Source organism: Cucurbita moschata, unplaced genomic scaffold (assembly GCF_002738365.1).
Source record: "Cucurbita moschata cultivar Rifu unplaced genomic scaffold, Cmos_1.0 Cmo_Scf00046, whole genome shotgun sequence".
Lineage (NCBI taxonomy): Eukaryota > Viridiplantae > Streptophyta > Magnoliopsida > Cucurbitales > Cucurbitaceae > Cucurbita > Cucurbita moschata.
In genome coordinates this window covers 95,229-109,814 of record NW_019268562.1, presented here as the reverse complement: position 1 = coordinate 109,814, position 14,586 = coordinate 95,229, and the positions used below count along the sequence as shown (strand labels likewise).

The 14,586-nt window shown below is 37.6% G+C and overlaps 1 protein-coding gene across 3 annotated transcripts in view; it reads left to right on the top strand.

Moving 5' to 3' along the window:
• The window catches only part of LOC111434802 (histone-lysine N-methyltransferase CLF-like), a 14,987-nt gene extending 2,658 nt beyond the window's left edge, over positions 1-12,329 (top strand). For all 3 annotated transcript variants that reach the window (XM_023072182.1, XM_023072183.1, XM_023072184.1), the window contains 14 exons: positions 631-792; positions 3,044-3,128; positions 3,269-3,424; positions 3,505-3,552; positions 3,667-3,738; positions 3,836-4,566; positions 5,053-5,188; positions 5,303-5,526; positions 5,775-5,906; positions 6,163-6,253; positions 11,374-11,421; positions 11,497-11,625; positions 11,719-11,796; positions 11,882-12,329. In XM_023072182.1, the coding sequence (XP_022927950.1) occupies positions 631-792; positions 3,044-3,128; positions 3,269-3,424; positions 3,505-3,552; positions 3,667-3,738; positions 3,836-4,566; positions 5,053-5,188; positions 5,303-5,526; positions 5,775-5,906; positions 6,163-6,253; positions 11,374-11,421; positions 11,497-11,625; positions 11,719-11,796; positions 11,882-12,073 (2,284 nt within the window). In that variant the 3' untranslated portion in view covers positions 12,074-12,329. The remainder of the gene's footprint in view (positions 1-630; positions 793-3,043; positions 3,129-3,268; positions 3,425-3,504; positions 3,553-3,666; positions 3,739-3,835; positions 4,567-5,052; positions 5,189-5,302; positions 5,527-5,774; positions 5,907-6,162; positions 6,254-11,373; positions 11,422-11,496; positions 11,626-11,718; positions 11,797-11,881) is intronic.
• Positions 12,330-14,586: the final 2,257 nt, after the last annotated feature.

Sequence of the window (14,586 nt, the reverse complement as noted above, 5' to 3'; positions counted from 1 at the left end):
TTTTTTTTTTTTTTTTTTTTTTTTTTTTTTTTTTTTTTTCTTTCTTTTCTTTTTTTTGCTAAACAATCAGGAGTTGAGATAAATGGGCTTGGATTACATCAAATGAACCATATTTTGTATTTTTTTTTTGTCTTGATCTATTTTTTTCTTACGACAAATGATTTTAGCTTGTATAAGAATCTTATTTATCCTCATTTAGTGGAAATGTATTTGTTAAAATATATTTTTTGTTATAATCGTTGGTGTTTGCACTTGGGTATGTGAAAAAAGTTAAACGGACTTTAGGGGAATGAACTAAAAACTCATAGTGACCACCTATCTAGGCAACATTTACATGTACATTGAACTATGTGAAGCTTGTACGATAGATTCTATCTTGGGTTTTAGGATACCCTTGCTTGAACCCTGACTTGAACAATATCTAATTTAGTGCTTGCGTTTTTAATTAGTAGGCCAATGTTTGGTGGTTGAATGAAACTATATTATTAATTCACTTCCTATTTGGGATGCATTGTTTTTGCATTACAGTATCTTTGATATTTGTGGAGCCAATAATTTCTGCCTTGTGTGTAAAATTTAGTCCAAAACAAGAACTACTTGTTTCATTAATATTTGGTGACACTGGTGCAGAAATCAGAGAATGACTGAAGATCAATCTGTGGTTGGTCGAAGGAGAATTTATTATGATCAAAGTGGAGGAGAAGCCCTCATTTGCAGTGACAGTGAGGAAGAAGCAATCGAGGATGAAGAGGAAAAGAGAGATTTTGTGGAATCTGAAGATTATATACTTCGGTTGGTATAAACAAATTGACTGTATTCAGACATGCCAATAAAATGATATATTTAGGTTTCACTGGCAAGTGTTGTCTATACAATTATAAAGTATCTTTTACAAGAAACGTAAAGAAAACATTATTTTGGATGTGAAGACTTTTGTCAAATGTATTTTGCCAAACCCGATCAACATGTCAAGTGTATGTCATGCTAAACCGACATGTTGATCGATTAGTATGCCCAAAAAATATTTTTAAATTGAAATGACGTACTTGTGTTGTAATAAATTATTTAGTATTTTTAAGGAGATCTAGTGATAGCCTCCGGTTTTACCTCTTGGTATTTCTTTTTTAACTTTTAATTTCTACCTTGATGAGCATGCATTTATTACCCTTTTCTCTCCTCATTCAATGTTGACCAATCTGCACTCATGGGGTTTGCTCCTCCCCTTCTCTCTCCTTCCTCACTGAAACATAATCACTTCCCCTTTCCTTCTCTCCTCTCTATTGAAGGCTGACCCCTCCCCTTCGTCATGCTTTTGAAGGTCTTGACTCCTAGCCGTTGGCCACAGCTCTCTTTTACCTCAAATTGGTCTCTCGTTCTTATTCTCATGCACAATGAGCTTTATTTGTCACCTCCTGTTCTTTGCTAGAATCACAACTTTCTTAGACATGAACTCTCAAATATATAGGCTTTCTATTGTTGTGCATTGGTTTTGGTTGGTTTATACAACCTTCCACAACCATTCATCTCCAAATGAGTGCCGGTTTGTATTGAAAATTGGCATTGACCAACTGATGGCCATCATAATTGAGAGAATAAGGAGTTTTTTCTTTTTTTTTTTTTTTTTTTTTGAGAAGGGGTTGATGAGGTAGAAAGGTCCCACCTAATCAAGTGGGAGGTGGCAATGAAGCTAATAGTTCTAGGAGAACCAACATTCCCATTGTTCTTGTTTCCTTTGTTCGGTAGAATGAGCTTGAGGCTATGTAACAAGGTTTCTGTGGCAAAGTGGTTATGCTGCTTCTTCCTTTCGTGGCTGAAGGTGTTTGGGAGTAGATATGACACTTACCCTTTCAAGTGACTTGAGGGTGGTGGTTCGAAGGGCCTCAACATTCACCTTTGGAAAGCTACTTCTGTGGCATTTCTTGCTTTTTCTAGTATGTTCGTTGCTCTGCTGGGGAAAGCTCAAAAATTTATTTTTGGGAGGATTGTTTGGTGGGGGATAAAACTCTTCTAGGTGTTCAATATTCTTTATCTAATAGAGAGACAACGAATGCGTCAAATCTTCTTTCTATCCTGCAAGATGTTCTAGTGATTTTGAGGAGAAGGGATGTTCGAATTTGGCCCCCCCCGACTTTTCTCGAGAGCTTTTCTTTTGACATTTTCTTTTTCTTTTGTATTTTGTCTATCCCTTCTCCCTTCTTGGTTGCCTTTATTTTTCCCCTCTTTAGCAGGTTAAAATTCCAAAGAAGGTTTAAGATTTTGCGTGATAGGTTTTACATGGGAGAGTTGGTAACTTGGACCATGTCCAAAGACATTCTTCCGTTATGATGTTCCCACAATCCTGCATTCTATGTAGGAGACAGGAGAACCTTATTCATTTGTTGTGAGACTACCAGTGTGCTCAATTTTTCTAGAGTCCTTGGAGGACCTTGTTTGGTGTGTGGTAGGCTCGTGATAGGGGTGATAGATTGTTGTTCCAGGAGGTGCTTCCAAATCCATCCTAGGGAGAATCGTAAAGTTATGTGGCAAGCTAACTCCTTTGTTATTTTGTGGGGTATTTGTTTAAACATGAATAATAGAATTTTTAAAGAGGTTGAGAAATCGGGTGAGCAGGTTTGGAAGGTGACCGGGTTCAACGCCTCCCTTTGAGCTCCGGCCACTAGGCCCTTATGTAGTTTTGAGATTGATCTTGTTCTTTTGGATTAAAGTCTTTTTCTGTAATTAGTTTTGGTCTCTTTTGGTTGGACTTGTTTTTTGTATGCTTATATTATTTCCTTTTCCACTAGGCTCTCTTTCTTCCTCCTCCAGTGTCTCTGATTTCGCTGCAATATGTATAGGCATCATAAAGTATTCTTTCTATGAAGGTGTTCAATAATTATCAGACAGATTTTCCAATTAATGTTCTTGATTATTTTCATACACTAAATTTTGTTTCTAATCATCGTTGAAATGTAACATTTCAATTGGATGATGCACTAATAGTCTCGATTTGTTTGCATAAACTATATAAAAATTGAAGATAACTTGCTATTATATACCTTGACAGCATGACCATTAAAGAAATTGGTTCATCTGATCTGGTGCTAGAATCACTTGCAAGTTGTTTCTCTAGAAGTCCTGGTGAAATACAGGTGTGAACTTGTACATTGCATTCTTTTCTCTGCTTCATCTGATTAAAACTGGTCATAGTGTAAGCTTTGGTCCAGCTGTTTCCCATTTGCTTTGTGCTGGCTTTACAGAGATATGAAACACCGTCAAACATCTTATACAGGCAAGATATGAAGTGCTTACGCAGGGAGAAAAGGCTGTAGGGTGTTTTAATAATAGGATCAATGAGGAGATCTCACATATTGCAAGTACTTTTCTTGATAAAGATCTAGATGCAGCTCTTGATTCCTTTGACAATCTATTTTGCCGCCGTTGCCTTGTAAGTTTTCTGTAGCTGCTCTTCTCCGAGTTGTGTTTATAGTCTTTTACTCGACATTTGGTAACTTTTTATTGCTACAGGTATTTGATTGTAGATTACATGGTTGTTCCCAAGATCTTGTCTTTCCTGTAAGTTTATGCTAAAAGATCATGTATATGTGTGGCTGAATGTACATTTTATTGTATCCATCTTACGAATTATGTTGTCACTGATGGAAGTTATTGTTCTACAAAAAAACTCAGGCTGAGAAACAACCTAAATGGGGTCCCGTAGGTGAGGAAAATGTACCCTGTGGTCCACTCTGCTATCGATCAGTATGTGTTGGTTCTTTTTACTATTATCATTTACTTGGTTTAATTATTGAACAATATTTCCATTATCTATACCAATAGTCTATACATTTGTTCACAGGTACTGAAATCAGACAAAAATTATACAGGGGGCTCTCCACATCGCAGTGACTTGGAAGAAAAGCATCCCATGTCATCTGATGGTACTGGTGCTCAAATCTCCAAAAAAAAGAAATCTTCTCGTAAAGCTGCTCGAAGAAGGGCAAAATCCTATCAAAGTGAAAGTGCCTCATCAAATGCAAAGAACATATCAGAAAGCAGTGAGTCAGAGAATGAACCCAGGCAGGATGGGAATACTATTCATCAGTCGCCACCACCAAATTCGAAGATAACAGGAGTGGGTGGAATTCCAAAAAGGAACAGCAAGCGTGTTGCTGAGCGTGTTCTCATTTGCATGCAGAAGAAGCAGAAGAAAATGGCTGCTTCTGAGTCAGAATCTCTTGCCAGTGTTGGCCATTGTCCAAATGATGTGAAAATAAAATCTAATTCATATAAAGAAAATGATGATACTAGTTCGTCTTCACGTAAGAATATTAGATCTCCTACTGTGGGAAGGCCTAGGAGGGAATCCCTGACTCAGCAATACAACAAATTTGAGCAGAATGAAACACTCAATAATTCATCAAATGAGATAATTACTCATCTACCGACCGACAGTTGTGATGATAACTCAAGGATGGAAGAGTGTGTGGATGAAAATTTATGCAAGCAGGACTTGGCAGAGGATAAATCTTGGAAAGCTATTGAAAAAGGTCTCTATGAGAAGGGTATTGAGATTTTTGGTAGGAACAGGTCTGTGCATACTGTTACGATTTCTTGTATTAACTTTAGCATATCTTACTGATGTTATTCCATGTGGGCTCGATTCTATATGCATTGTTCGTCATTTAGCAATTTTGATTCTTACCAATGGATTTTTCTCCTGTGAAATAACAGTGAAGAAATTATTTTAACCCTACATTTTTTAGGCTTCTAGGAATTACTACAGTTCTTTTTTCCCATTTGCCTAATGCATATCTTGTCTGGTCTTTGGGGTTATAGGCTTAGGAGTACATAATAAAATTACCTCTATTTGTTTCCTGGAAAATTTGTTAACATCTTGAATTTTTAACACAAAGTATTAATCTTGAAATCTGGACATGAATCCAGCAGTGTGATATAGACAAGTCCAACAGTTATGTACATACAATTGGCTATCTATATATTCTTACACTATAATTGGAGTTTTACGTATGTTATTTCTCATTGTAATTTATGTGCTTTTCATCTTTCATACAGCTGCTTAATAGCTAGGAATTTACTAAATGGGATGAAAACCTGTTGGGAAATTTTTCAACACATGAATTATTCTGAAAACAAGAATTGCAGCCAAGTGGGTGATGGGTCAAATCCTCATCTTGATGGTTATGCCAAGGTTGGTTTCTAGAATCATGGTGAATAGGTTCTAGTTTGCCTCTCCCATCCTCCATTTTTATCACCCTGTCTTCTTTTTCATTCTTTGTACCAAGTTCAATGCTTAAAATTTCAGGGAAATAATGAGGTGAGAAGAAGGTCAAGATTCTTACGTAGAAGGGGTAGAGTTCGTCGACTGAAATATACCTGGAAATCAGCTGCTTACCATTCAATCCGGAAGCGAATAACTGAAAGGAAAGATCAGCCGTGCAGACAGTATAATCCATGTAGTTGCCAAACTGCCTGTGGAAAGCAGTGTGCCTGTCTTTTAAATGGCACCTGTTGTGAGAAGTACTGTGGGTGAGCCCAGATTCAGAAATCAATTATTGAATGGTTTCCTCATTCAAGAATGGGGATGTCATTTGAATTTGGTTTTCCCTTTTTCTCTTAGTGTTATTATATATTTTCAGTCCTCGTCCATAATTATTGGCTTTGATCTTCATTTGGTTTACCCTAATTGTATTATAGCTATTTTTTATATTTGAATCATTTTGTACGACATATTAATGATCCATTTAATATTTTAATCTTTCAACTGACATTTAAAGGTGCCCTAAGAGTTGCAAGAACCGTTTTAGAGGATGTCATTGTGCCAAAAGTCAATGTCGTAGTCGTCAATGTCCTTGCTTTGCAGCAGATAGAGAATGTGATCCAGATGTTTGTAGGAATTGTTGGGTCAGGTGAGTTCAAAGTTTCTTTTCAATCGTTTATTAAGATGTTGTTTACAGCATAATAAATGATAAGGCACTTTGTATGCGAGTATGATAAGCTGATGAGTGTCTGCCAATCTCTGTAAAATCTTTAGTTGCAGGTAGTTGTTGCAGCTTTTTGCTTTCGTGTATTGTCATTCATCAATTAATTATGACCTTTTTGCTTCACATAGATTAAGTGCATTTCCCTGCGCTCATTAACTTAATGTGCAACTTTCCTTTGTAGCTGTGGTGATGGTACTCTTGGGGTTCCCAACCAAAGAGGTGATAATTATGAGTGCAGGAACATGAAGCTTCTTCTGAAACAACAACAAAGAGTAATCACATTTTTTCTGTTTCTCTTCATTTCTTTTTACACAATTTTGATCCAACTTAGTGCAAGGTTTTTGTTGCCAGTTTTATTGCATCCTGTTTTAGCACATCTTGTTCATGGCTACAATAACTTAAATGCTATACATATTATGAATTGTTCTTCGTAAGAAATAACATGTTCTGCATGGGTTTTCCCCCCTCCAATCATTAACTATTTCGTTATTTAGGTTCATTTTAACTCGATGATATCTTTAGGCCTTTGAACTGTTATTGGCGCCATAAATGTTATTGATTTGAACTAGGTGATCAAACTTATTTTTGGCTAAGTAATTTTTTTTTTCTCATTCTTGTTGGTTAAGTATGAAGAGGCTAATGGTCAGTTTTAATAATCTGAGTTTAAGTTTAATTCTTTTTTATTATTTGTGTGCTTTAGAAAGTATGTGGGTCGTAACTGAAAGTAATATACAGGGATGAGAAAGATGATGCGTAGACAGCCTTATTTATAGCTAGCAATGTTGTGGTGGGTGCCGAGGGAACTTGTGGGTTTTTAGTCTAGGAGCTGAGAGACCAAGCGGAGCTCTTAAATCTTTCTTCTTAGTTTTGACTTCTAATATGTACTTCCTTGCTCGAGTATGACTAGTAGGTGAATTTTATCAACTAACTTGATAGTAGTTGGGAATCTCCTTCCATTACCTACAGGTAGCTTAGATGTCATCTTGGGCCCAGGTTTTGTGATTCCTAACTCCGGGGGGCTCTGAAGGTTGATCATTTGCAACTAGCGATGGAATCTAAAATGGGGATTGGATAGCAAGTTTTTTCATCTAACTTTGATGTGTGGCCCCTTGCCTTTTCCCCAGTTCCAGAAGGTTGAAAACGAGGGTTAGTTAGTTATAGCTTGACAATGTTTGCGGAGGTGACCAAACAGTACTGGTTCATTCTCTAGTTCGATTCTTCTTGGCAGGAAAAAGAGAATGGCATTTGCCACTTCTATGTGGCCTAGAAAGCCTTGAACAGTATAACAATCCTCAACAAATAATACCCATAGTAGAGGAACTAGTAGATGAATTGTTAGCTAAGGTGAAGTTTGTGACGTCCTCGGTTTTGACCTTGTTTTAAAGGAGTTCTTCACGCTTGTTGATCTTCTCCAATTAATCTCGCCAGTTGAGCATTCATCGGGTCCCCGGGCTGCTAGCCATGAGGAGTTTGATTCTCTGCTTTTTGATGTTTCCAGTGACCAGCCATTAAGTGTGAAAGAGATTAAAAAGAAATTTAATCAGACATATCCTCTTTTATTCTTGGAAAAGGGTCAAAAGGATTTGCCATCAGCTGTAGAGGTTTTTGAAAATTCTAATTCAGAATTGTTAGAAGACTAGTGAACAAATTTGGTTGGATTTACTTCAAAGTCGAAGATCAGTGAAAGCTTGGAATATTCTATTCATCAGTCTCATTCTGTGCCATCCTCTAATCATCCTTCATTCTTATATTCTTCACTAATCAAAGTCGAAGATCAGTGAAAGGTTGCAATTTTGGATAAGAAAGGCTTTGGACTTTGCTGAAGAACTTTGATTCAGTCATTTATTTCATCCGGGAAGAAAAAGGCCACTACAGCCAAGAAACAGAGTAAAAATGACTAAGGAGATTGCTGGCCTCCTCTTGATGAAGGCTAGATTGAATGATTCAGATGCAATCTATAAAAAGAATGGTTAGGAAACTTAAAAATGATAAAAGATTATTCTCGAATTTCTAAGAAAAAATCTCAATCTTGAGAGAACAAGTTCTAGTCATTCATAGCCAGCCCTTACAAGCTTAATTCAAGGCTTTTTATAGCTATTCAGTAAAAGAAACGTCCTCCCTTTAAAATTCCTAAACAGGTACAAGAACTGATGGACGTAGTTGAGAGGCCCATGCTTAGTTGTGACATTTAAAAGCTGAAAATTACACTAAGTTTATGAAAGCTAAAATAATAGGTGAAGTCTTTAAAGTGTTTGCCAAGCTCAAATGTTATTAAGTCAATTCTATACTCAACTTGAACCTGACCTCCAAAGTTCCAAATGGTCCTTCCTCACTTGAATCAGCTAATAACACATGAAATCAATGTTTGAACCAAGTCATCTAATTTACAAAATGAAGAATGAACACTTGTTGAATCTTCTTGACTTTGGATCGTGTAATAGGTTTTAGTTGACTTTGGATCGTGTAATAGGTTTTAGTTGGAACTTGTGGAACACCATTATCCTTATTATCCTTATCACCATAGGCTCCCAATAGTTCAAAAAACAATGATTACCTGAACCCCAAATAAGTAAAAGCCCAAGTTTCCATTCTACAACCAAGCATGGGGCTAAAACTTCTGTTTTCTCATCTCAACATTCACCCTAATTAGGGAACGGTTGGCTATATTGAGGTGAAGACTTGAACCCTTGAGAAAAAGATTTAACATCCACCATGAATTTTGAAACACCTCTTCAGAATGGAGACACAAAATCACTGTATTGTTTGATTATTGAAGATGAGAAATTTGCATAGACTGCTTTTCACCTCAAAGCCCTTTGTGATGCAAAGGCCGACTGATCTACTGAATGCTCTCCCACGGATGTAAGAGGAAAGGAGAAAGAGGGTCTCCTTGCCTCAAGCCTCTAGAAGCATGAATCTTACCTCAGCAACGTCCAAAGCCTTTCTTCTCCAAAATTGCATAAAATGGGCTCAATCAACTTTATTATAAGCTTTCAACTCTCCCACGGCCTCAGGAGCATTCGTAATGGTTTAAAAAATCTGACTACTCTTTATAAAAGCCACTTTTCATCAATAATTTGAGAGAGTACTCTTTGTTTTTCAGCTAGGACTCCTATAATTTTGTAGGAGGTGACGAAACTGATGGGTCTGTAACCACTTAGTCAGTTTGCACTCTTATCTTCTGTAGAATAAGACAAATATAGGTTTCGAGTATTTTGTAGTATGACTAAATGTTACCGAAAGCTTACAGTTAATTATGGTACGAAGCCACCCGTGTCAGTGTCGGCCCAGCAAAGTACTTTCGCCATTGGTGTTCTTTCTAATCTCTACGCATTTCACCGCTCCACCGAAAATTCCCTCTGCCCCTACTGTACTCCAGCTTGGTAGTTTCCACCGCCAGTCCAGGGTTGAGCCTTGGGATTTGACGGCGGACTTAAAAAGCCACCTACAGACGCTTTACGCCCTATCATTCCGAACAACGCTTGCATCCTCTGTATTACTACGGCTGCTGGCACAGAGTTAGCCGATGCTTATTCCCCAGATACCGTCATTGCTTCTTCTCCAGGAAAAGAAGTTCACGACCTATAGGCCTTCTACCTCCACGCAGCATTGCTCCGTCAGGCTTTCGCCCATTGCGGAAAATTCCCCACTGCTGCCTCCCGTAGGAGTCTGGGTCGTGTCTCAGTTCCAGTGTGGTTGATCATCCTCTCGGACTAGCTACTGATCATCGCCTTGGTAAGCTATTGCCTCACCAACTAGCTAATCAGATGTGAACCCCTCCTCGGGCATATTCCTCCTTTTGCTCTTCAGTGTACGGGGTATTAGCAGCCGTTTCCAGCTGTTGTTCCCCTCCCAAGGGTAGGTTCTTACGCGTTACTCACCTGTCCGCCACTGGAAAACACCACTTCCCGTCCGACTTGCATGTGTTAAGCATGTCATCGTGTTCATCCTGAACCAGGATCGAACTCTCCATGAGATTCATAGTTGTATTACTTATAGCTTCCTTGTTCGTAGATAAAGCTAATTCGAAATTGTCTTTCATTCCAAGGCATAACTTGTATCCATGCGCTTCATATTCGCCTGAGTTCACTCCCAGAAATATAGCCATCCCCACCCCCTCACGTCAATCCCACAAGCCTCTTATCCATTCTCATTCGATCACGGTGAGGGAGCAAGTAAAAATAGAAAAACTCACATTGGGTTTAGGGATAATTAGGCTCGAACCGATGACTTCCGCCACGTCAAGGCGACACTCTACCGCTGAGTTATATCTCTTCTCTTGCTCTCATTGAGAAATAGAACTGACTAATCCTAAGGCAAAGGGGCGAGAAACTCAACGCCACTGTTCTTGAACAACTTGGAATTGGGCCTTCCTACTTTTCACACTATTACAGATACAAAAATGAAAATAATGTGCAAAATTGGATTCAATTGTCAACTTCTCCTATCGTAAATAGGATTGACTAGGATTCGAGCTATAGCACACGATTTCATAAAATCGTACGATTTTTCTGATCTAAATAAACCAGGTTTTACATGAAGAAGATTTGTCTCAACATGTTCTATTCAATACGGGTAGGAAAAGAACCCAACTAGGTATTATTAAAAAAATAGAGAAATCAGAACCTAGTCAAGATGATACGGATCAACCCCTTCTTGTGCGAAAGATCTTACAATTTCCGAAGACTATTATTTTAGCAAGATTATTATTTTAGCTCTCCTTGGTTTCATCCAACCTCTTATCCTCAAATCTGATGCACCAAGCGTTGGGTTGGGGTGGTCTTGATGAAAAATCAACCACCATTAGCTTTTTGTTCAGGCTTTGCCTCCAACTTATCAGAATTATACTCGAGCAAGAATTGATACACATTGTATTGGCCTTGCAATAAATGATATTGGGTGAAAATCATTATTCAGGGAAGTGTATGCAATACATGATGAAAGGAAAGGGATTTTGGTAAAGCGGGATGAAATGGATGGAGGGATGCGTTGTTGATACATAATTCCCAATTACAAGGGGATCATGTTTCTCCGTTTCTCTTTGGAATTGCGTATAATGTATTGAGCGGATTGCTGGAACGTTTTTTAGTTGGTTCAAGGAAGGTATGTGTTTCTCATATTGAACAACTAACCCGAACCTTGGGTCCATTGTCTGGTTATGATTGTATAGGTGGTGGTATTAGATAATGTCAAATTCAATCGTTTTTTGGGTTTCTGTAAGGAAATAGCGTTTTCTTTGTACTTCTCTATAGTTAATTCTATTTCGGAAAGTTTTTCACGACGTTTATGGCTTTAAACTCTGGGACTTTTGTACCCTTGTAGCGATTTGGTATAGTTTGTTATTGTGTGATGAGAGTTTAATGTGACATAGTTTCTTGACTCCAATTTGTAGGTGTTACTTGGAAGATCTGATATATCTGGTTGGGGAGCATTTTTAAAGGTAACCTCAAGTTCAACCTATCATAAACTTATTTTCTAATGCTGCTTGCTTGCTAAATTTTGTTGCCATCTCCAGAATAGTGTTGGCAAACACGAATATCTCGGCGAGTATACTGGGGAGTTAATTTCTCATAGGGAGGCCGATAAACGGGGAAAAATATATGATCGTGAAAACTCGTCGTTTCTGTTCAATTTGAATGACCAGGCATGTTTTTGTTCCAACACTTAGTTGTATAACATGAGGATAATCTACTTTTTAATGCAAGTTCTAACCAGACTTTTTGTATGCTTTGTTTAGTTTGTTCTTGATGCGTACAGAAAGGGTGATAAATTAAAATTTGCCAATCATTCTCCAGTTCCAAACTGCTATGCTAAGGTACATATGCGTTCAATGCATCTTTTCATCCAAACTGCTAATAATTCCATAATGCCTCTATTCAACCGCTGATCGTCTATTTCAGGTCATCATGGTTGCAGGAGATCACCGGGTTGGCATCTTTGCCAAGGAAAGAATCAGTGCTGGTGAGGAACTGTTCTATGATTATAGATATGAGCCTGATCGAGCCCCGGCTTGGGCTAGGAAGCCTGAGGCATCAGGGTCGAAAAAAGACGATGGTGCTCCATCGAGCGGTCGAGCAAAGAAACTTGCTTAATTTAACGATTCATTTGGGACTTGGTAAGTTAAACTTTTTTGTAATTCTTTCACAGACAAGATTGTCGATCCTCATTGATGTTGTTAGATCATAGGTGTGTATTCTTGGATCCATTTGTAGGGAAACATCATTTACTTACCTCCATAGGAATTTACCCTTTTGATTTGACACATTGAAATGAAAAGCTTGAGGAGACGATACAAGCGTTTGTAATTCAAATCTACAATTTGACTGACACCCATCGGTTAATTTTTTAGTGAACAACTTGAATGTCTGCCAAATTATCATGTTACATAGTTTAAACATATACGTCTTATATGCTCTTGAATTCATTCGATACACCAGTGGAGATGTCATTTTTTAACAAAATGGTATAGGTCGAGTCGTTTCAAGGTATTTTTAACAATTTAGTTGATGAAAGTATTCGAATCAAATTGTTGATCATGCATCACTATTTTTTTTTTAGGACTACATACTTATTTCATTCGCTACCGCTTGAGCCACTGCCTATGAGGCACACGGTTAGAGTCTTGTTTACTTCTCAATGCTTGGAAGTTTACGGTTTCATGTTCTATTTCACTCTTCAATGGAGGTTCTTTTCACCCTTCCCCCACGATACTACTTTACTATCGGTCACCTAAGATTATTTCACATTTTTCCTACTACTTGAGTCAAAACGTAAGCTAGTGATGCTTTAATGCTTTTGGCTAATATAAAAGCTTTCACACTACCCTTTAATACCAAGTGAGGGCACCCATATTAAATGGGTCCTAATAGCACACATGGACACGTAACAGGAGTTATGAACCCTCGGAATCGTTTTTCAAAATCAATAATTTCATTTAAGGCATTATTGATAAATCATTGCATTCTCACAACATGAAGACATTCTGCAGATTCCAAATCAAAAAGTAGTTCACAAAGTAATTGAATGTATTCAAAGCTGTCCCCAAATTTCAAGTTCAACATTCAACCCATTCAACCCATTCATTTATTACCTTATCATTCAATCCTTTTGTACTAGAAGACCCCAAGCAACCCTTCCCACTCTGTTGTATGATTTTTAGTTCTTCTTTACAATTTCCTGTGCTTTTGAAGTAAATTTTGATTTCTTCTCGTCTTTCTCTGAGATTTAGATTAAGGGTTTGGCAACGCCTTTGGTTGGTGTTCATATATTGACGTTTTACAATCAACAGGATACTGTCACTAACAAGTTAAACATTATTCATGACTTTGAATTTTGTGTTGATGAGGAACAAGGTCCCTAATCTTTGAATTTTAGTCGGTGATTCTGGAGTTGTACTTGTGTAAAATCCCACGTCGATTGGGAAAGAGAACGAAACACTTTTTATAAGGCATGGAAACCTCTCCCTTACCGACACATTTTAAAAACCTTGAGAGGAAGTTCAATAGGGGAAACTCAAAGAGGATAATATCTGTTAGTAGTAGACTTGGGCTGTTACAAATAGTATCAGAGCAAGACATCGGGCGATGTGTCAGCAAGGAGGTTGAGTTCCGAAGGGGGGTGGACACAAGGTGGTGTGCCAACAAGGACACTGAGCTCTGAAAGGGGGTGGATTGAGAGGTCCCAGATTGATTGGAGAAGGGAACGAGTATCGGCAAGGACGTTGGGCCCTGAAAGGAGGTAGATTGCTAGATCCCACATTGGTTAGAGAGGATAACAAAACATTCTTTATAAGGGTCTGAAAACCTCTCCCAAACAGACACGTTTTAAAAACTTTGAGAGAAAGTCGGAAAGGAAAAACCTAAAAGAGGAGAAGTCCGAAAGGTTCCTCTCTTTATAAAGAGGACAACATTTGCTACCGGTAACTATCTTTTTTAAGTTATTCTTTTCAAAAAACTGTTTTCCATTGCTTACATAAGTAATATTTGAAAATATATTTGTGATCTCTTTCCCTTTTATTTTATAATGATTTCAAGACACCATAAATTTGAATAACAGTAAATAAAAAATAAAAAAAATTGATGTCAACCCATAGTTGAACTCGTTTTAGATTCGGTTTGGAAAAATTATCCATAAAAGTCACTTGTAGGTACATATATGCTTATGATTAGATACATAGATACATGAAGATTAATTAATTGATAATAAATTAGTAAATGCATTCTTAATTAGATGTATTAGGTTTATACATAAATGAAGTTTAATTAGGTGCATGTTTTTAAATAGATGAAAATATGTTCGCACTTGGTGGAGAAAATGTAGAATATAATTCTGTCAAATAACTGGTATCCGAGCAATCTTGCAACAGAAAGAAAAGTTCATAACTTTGTTCAATCTGCTATCTCGAGACTTGAGGGTCACTATGATCATGGGGTGATGTTGATGGAAAATTTCTTAAGATCAGAGGAGTTCTTTAATATGGTGGAGACGAGCTATGAAGAGCCAAGAGAAGATGAGGTACTCACAACCATTCAACATCAATGGTTGGCAACATTGAAGTTTAAGGACCTAAATGTCAATAACTACTCGTTTCAATCCATTGATCAAA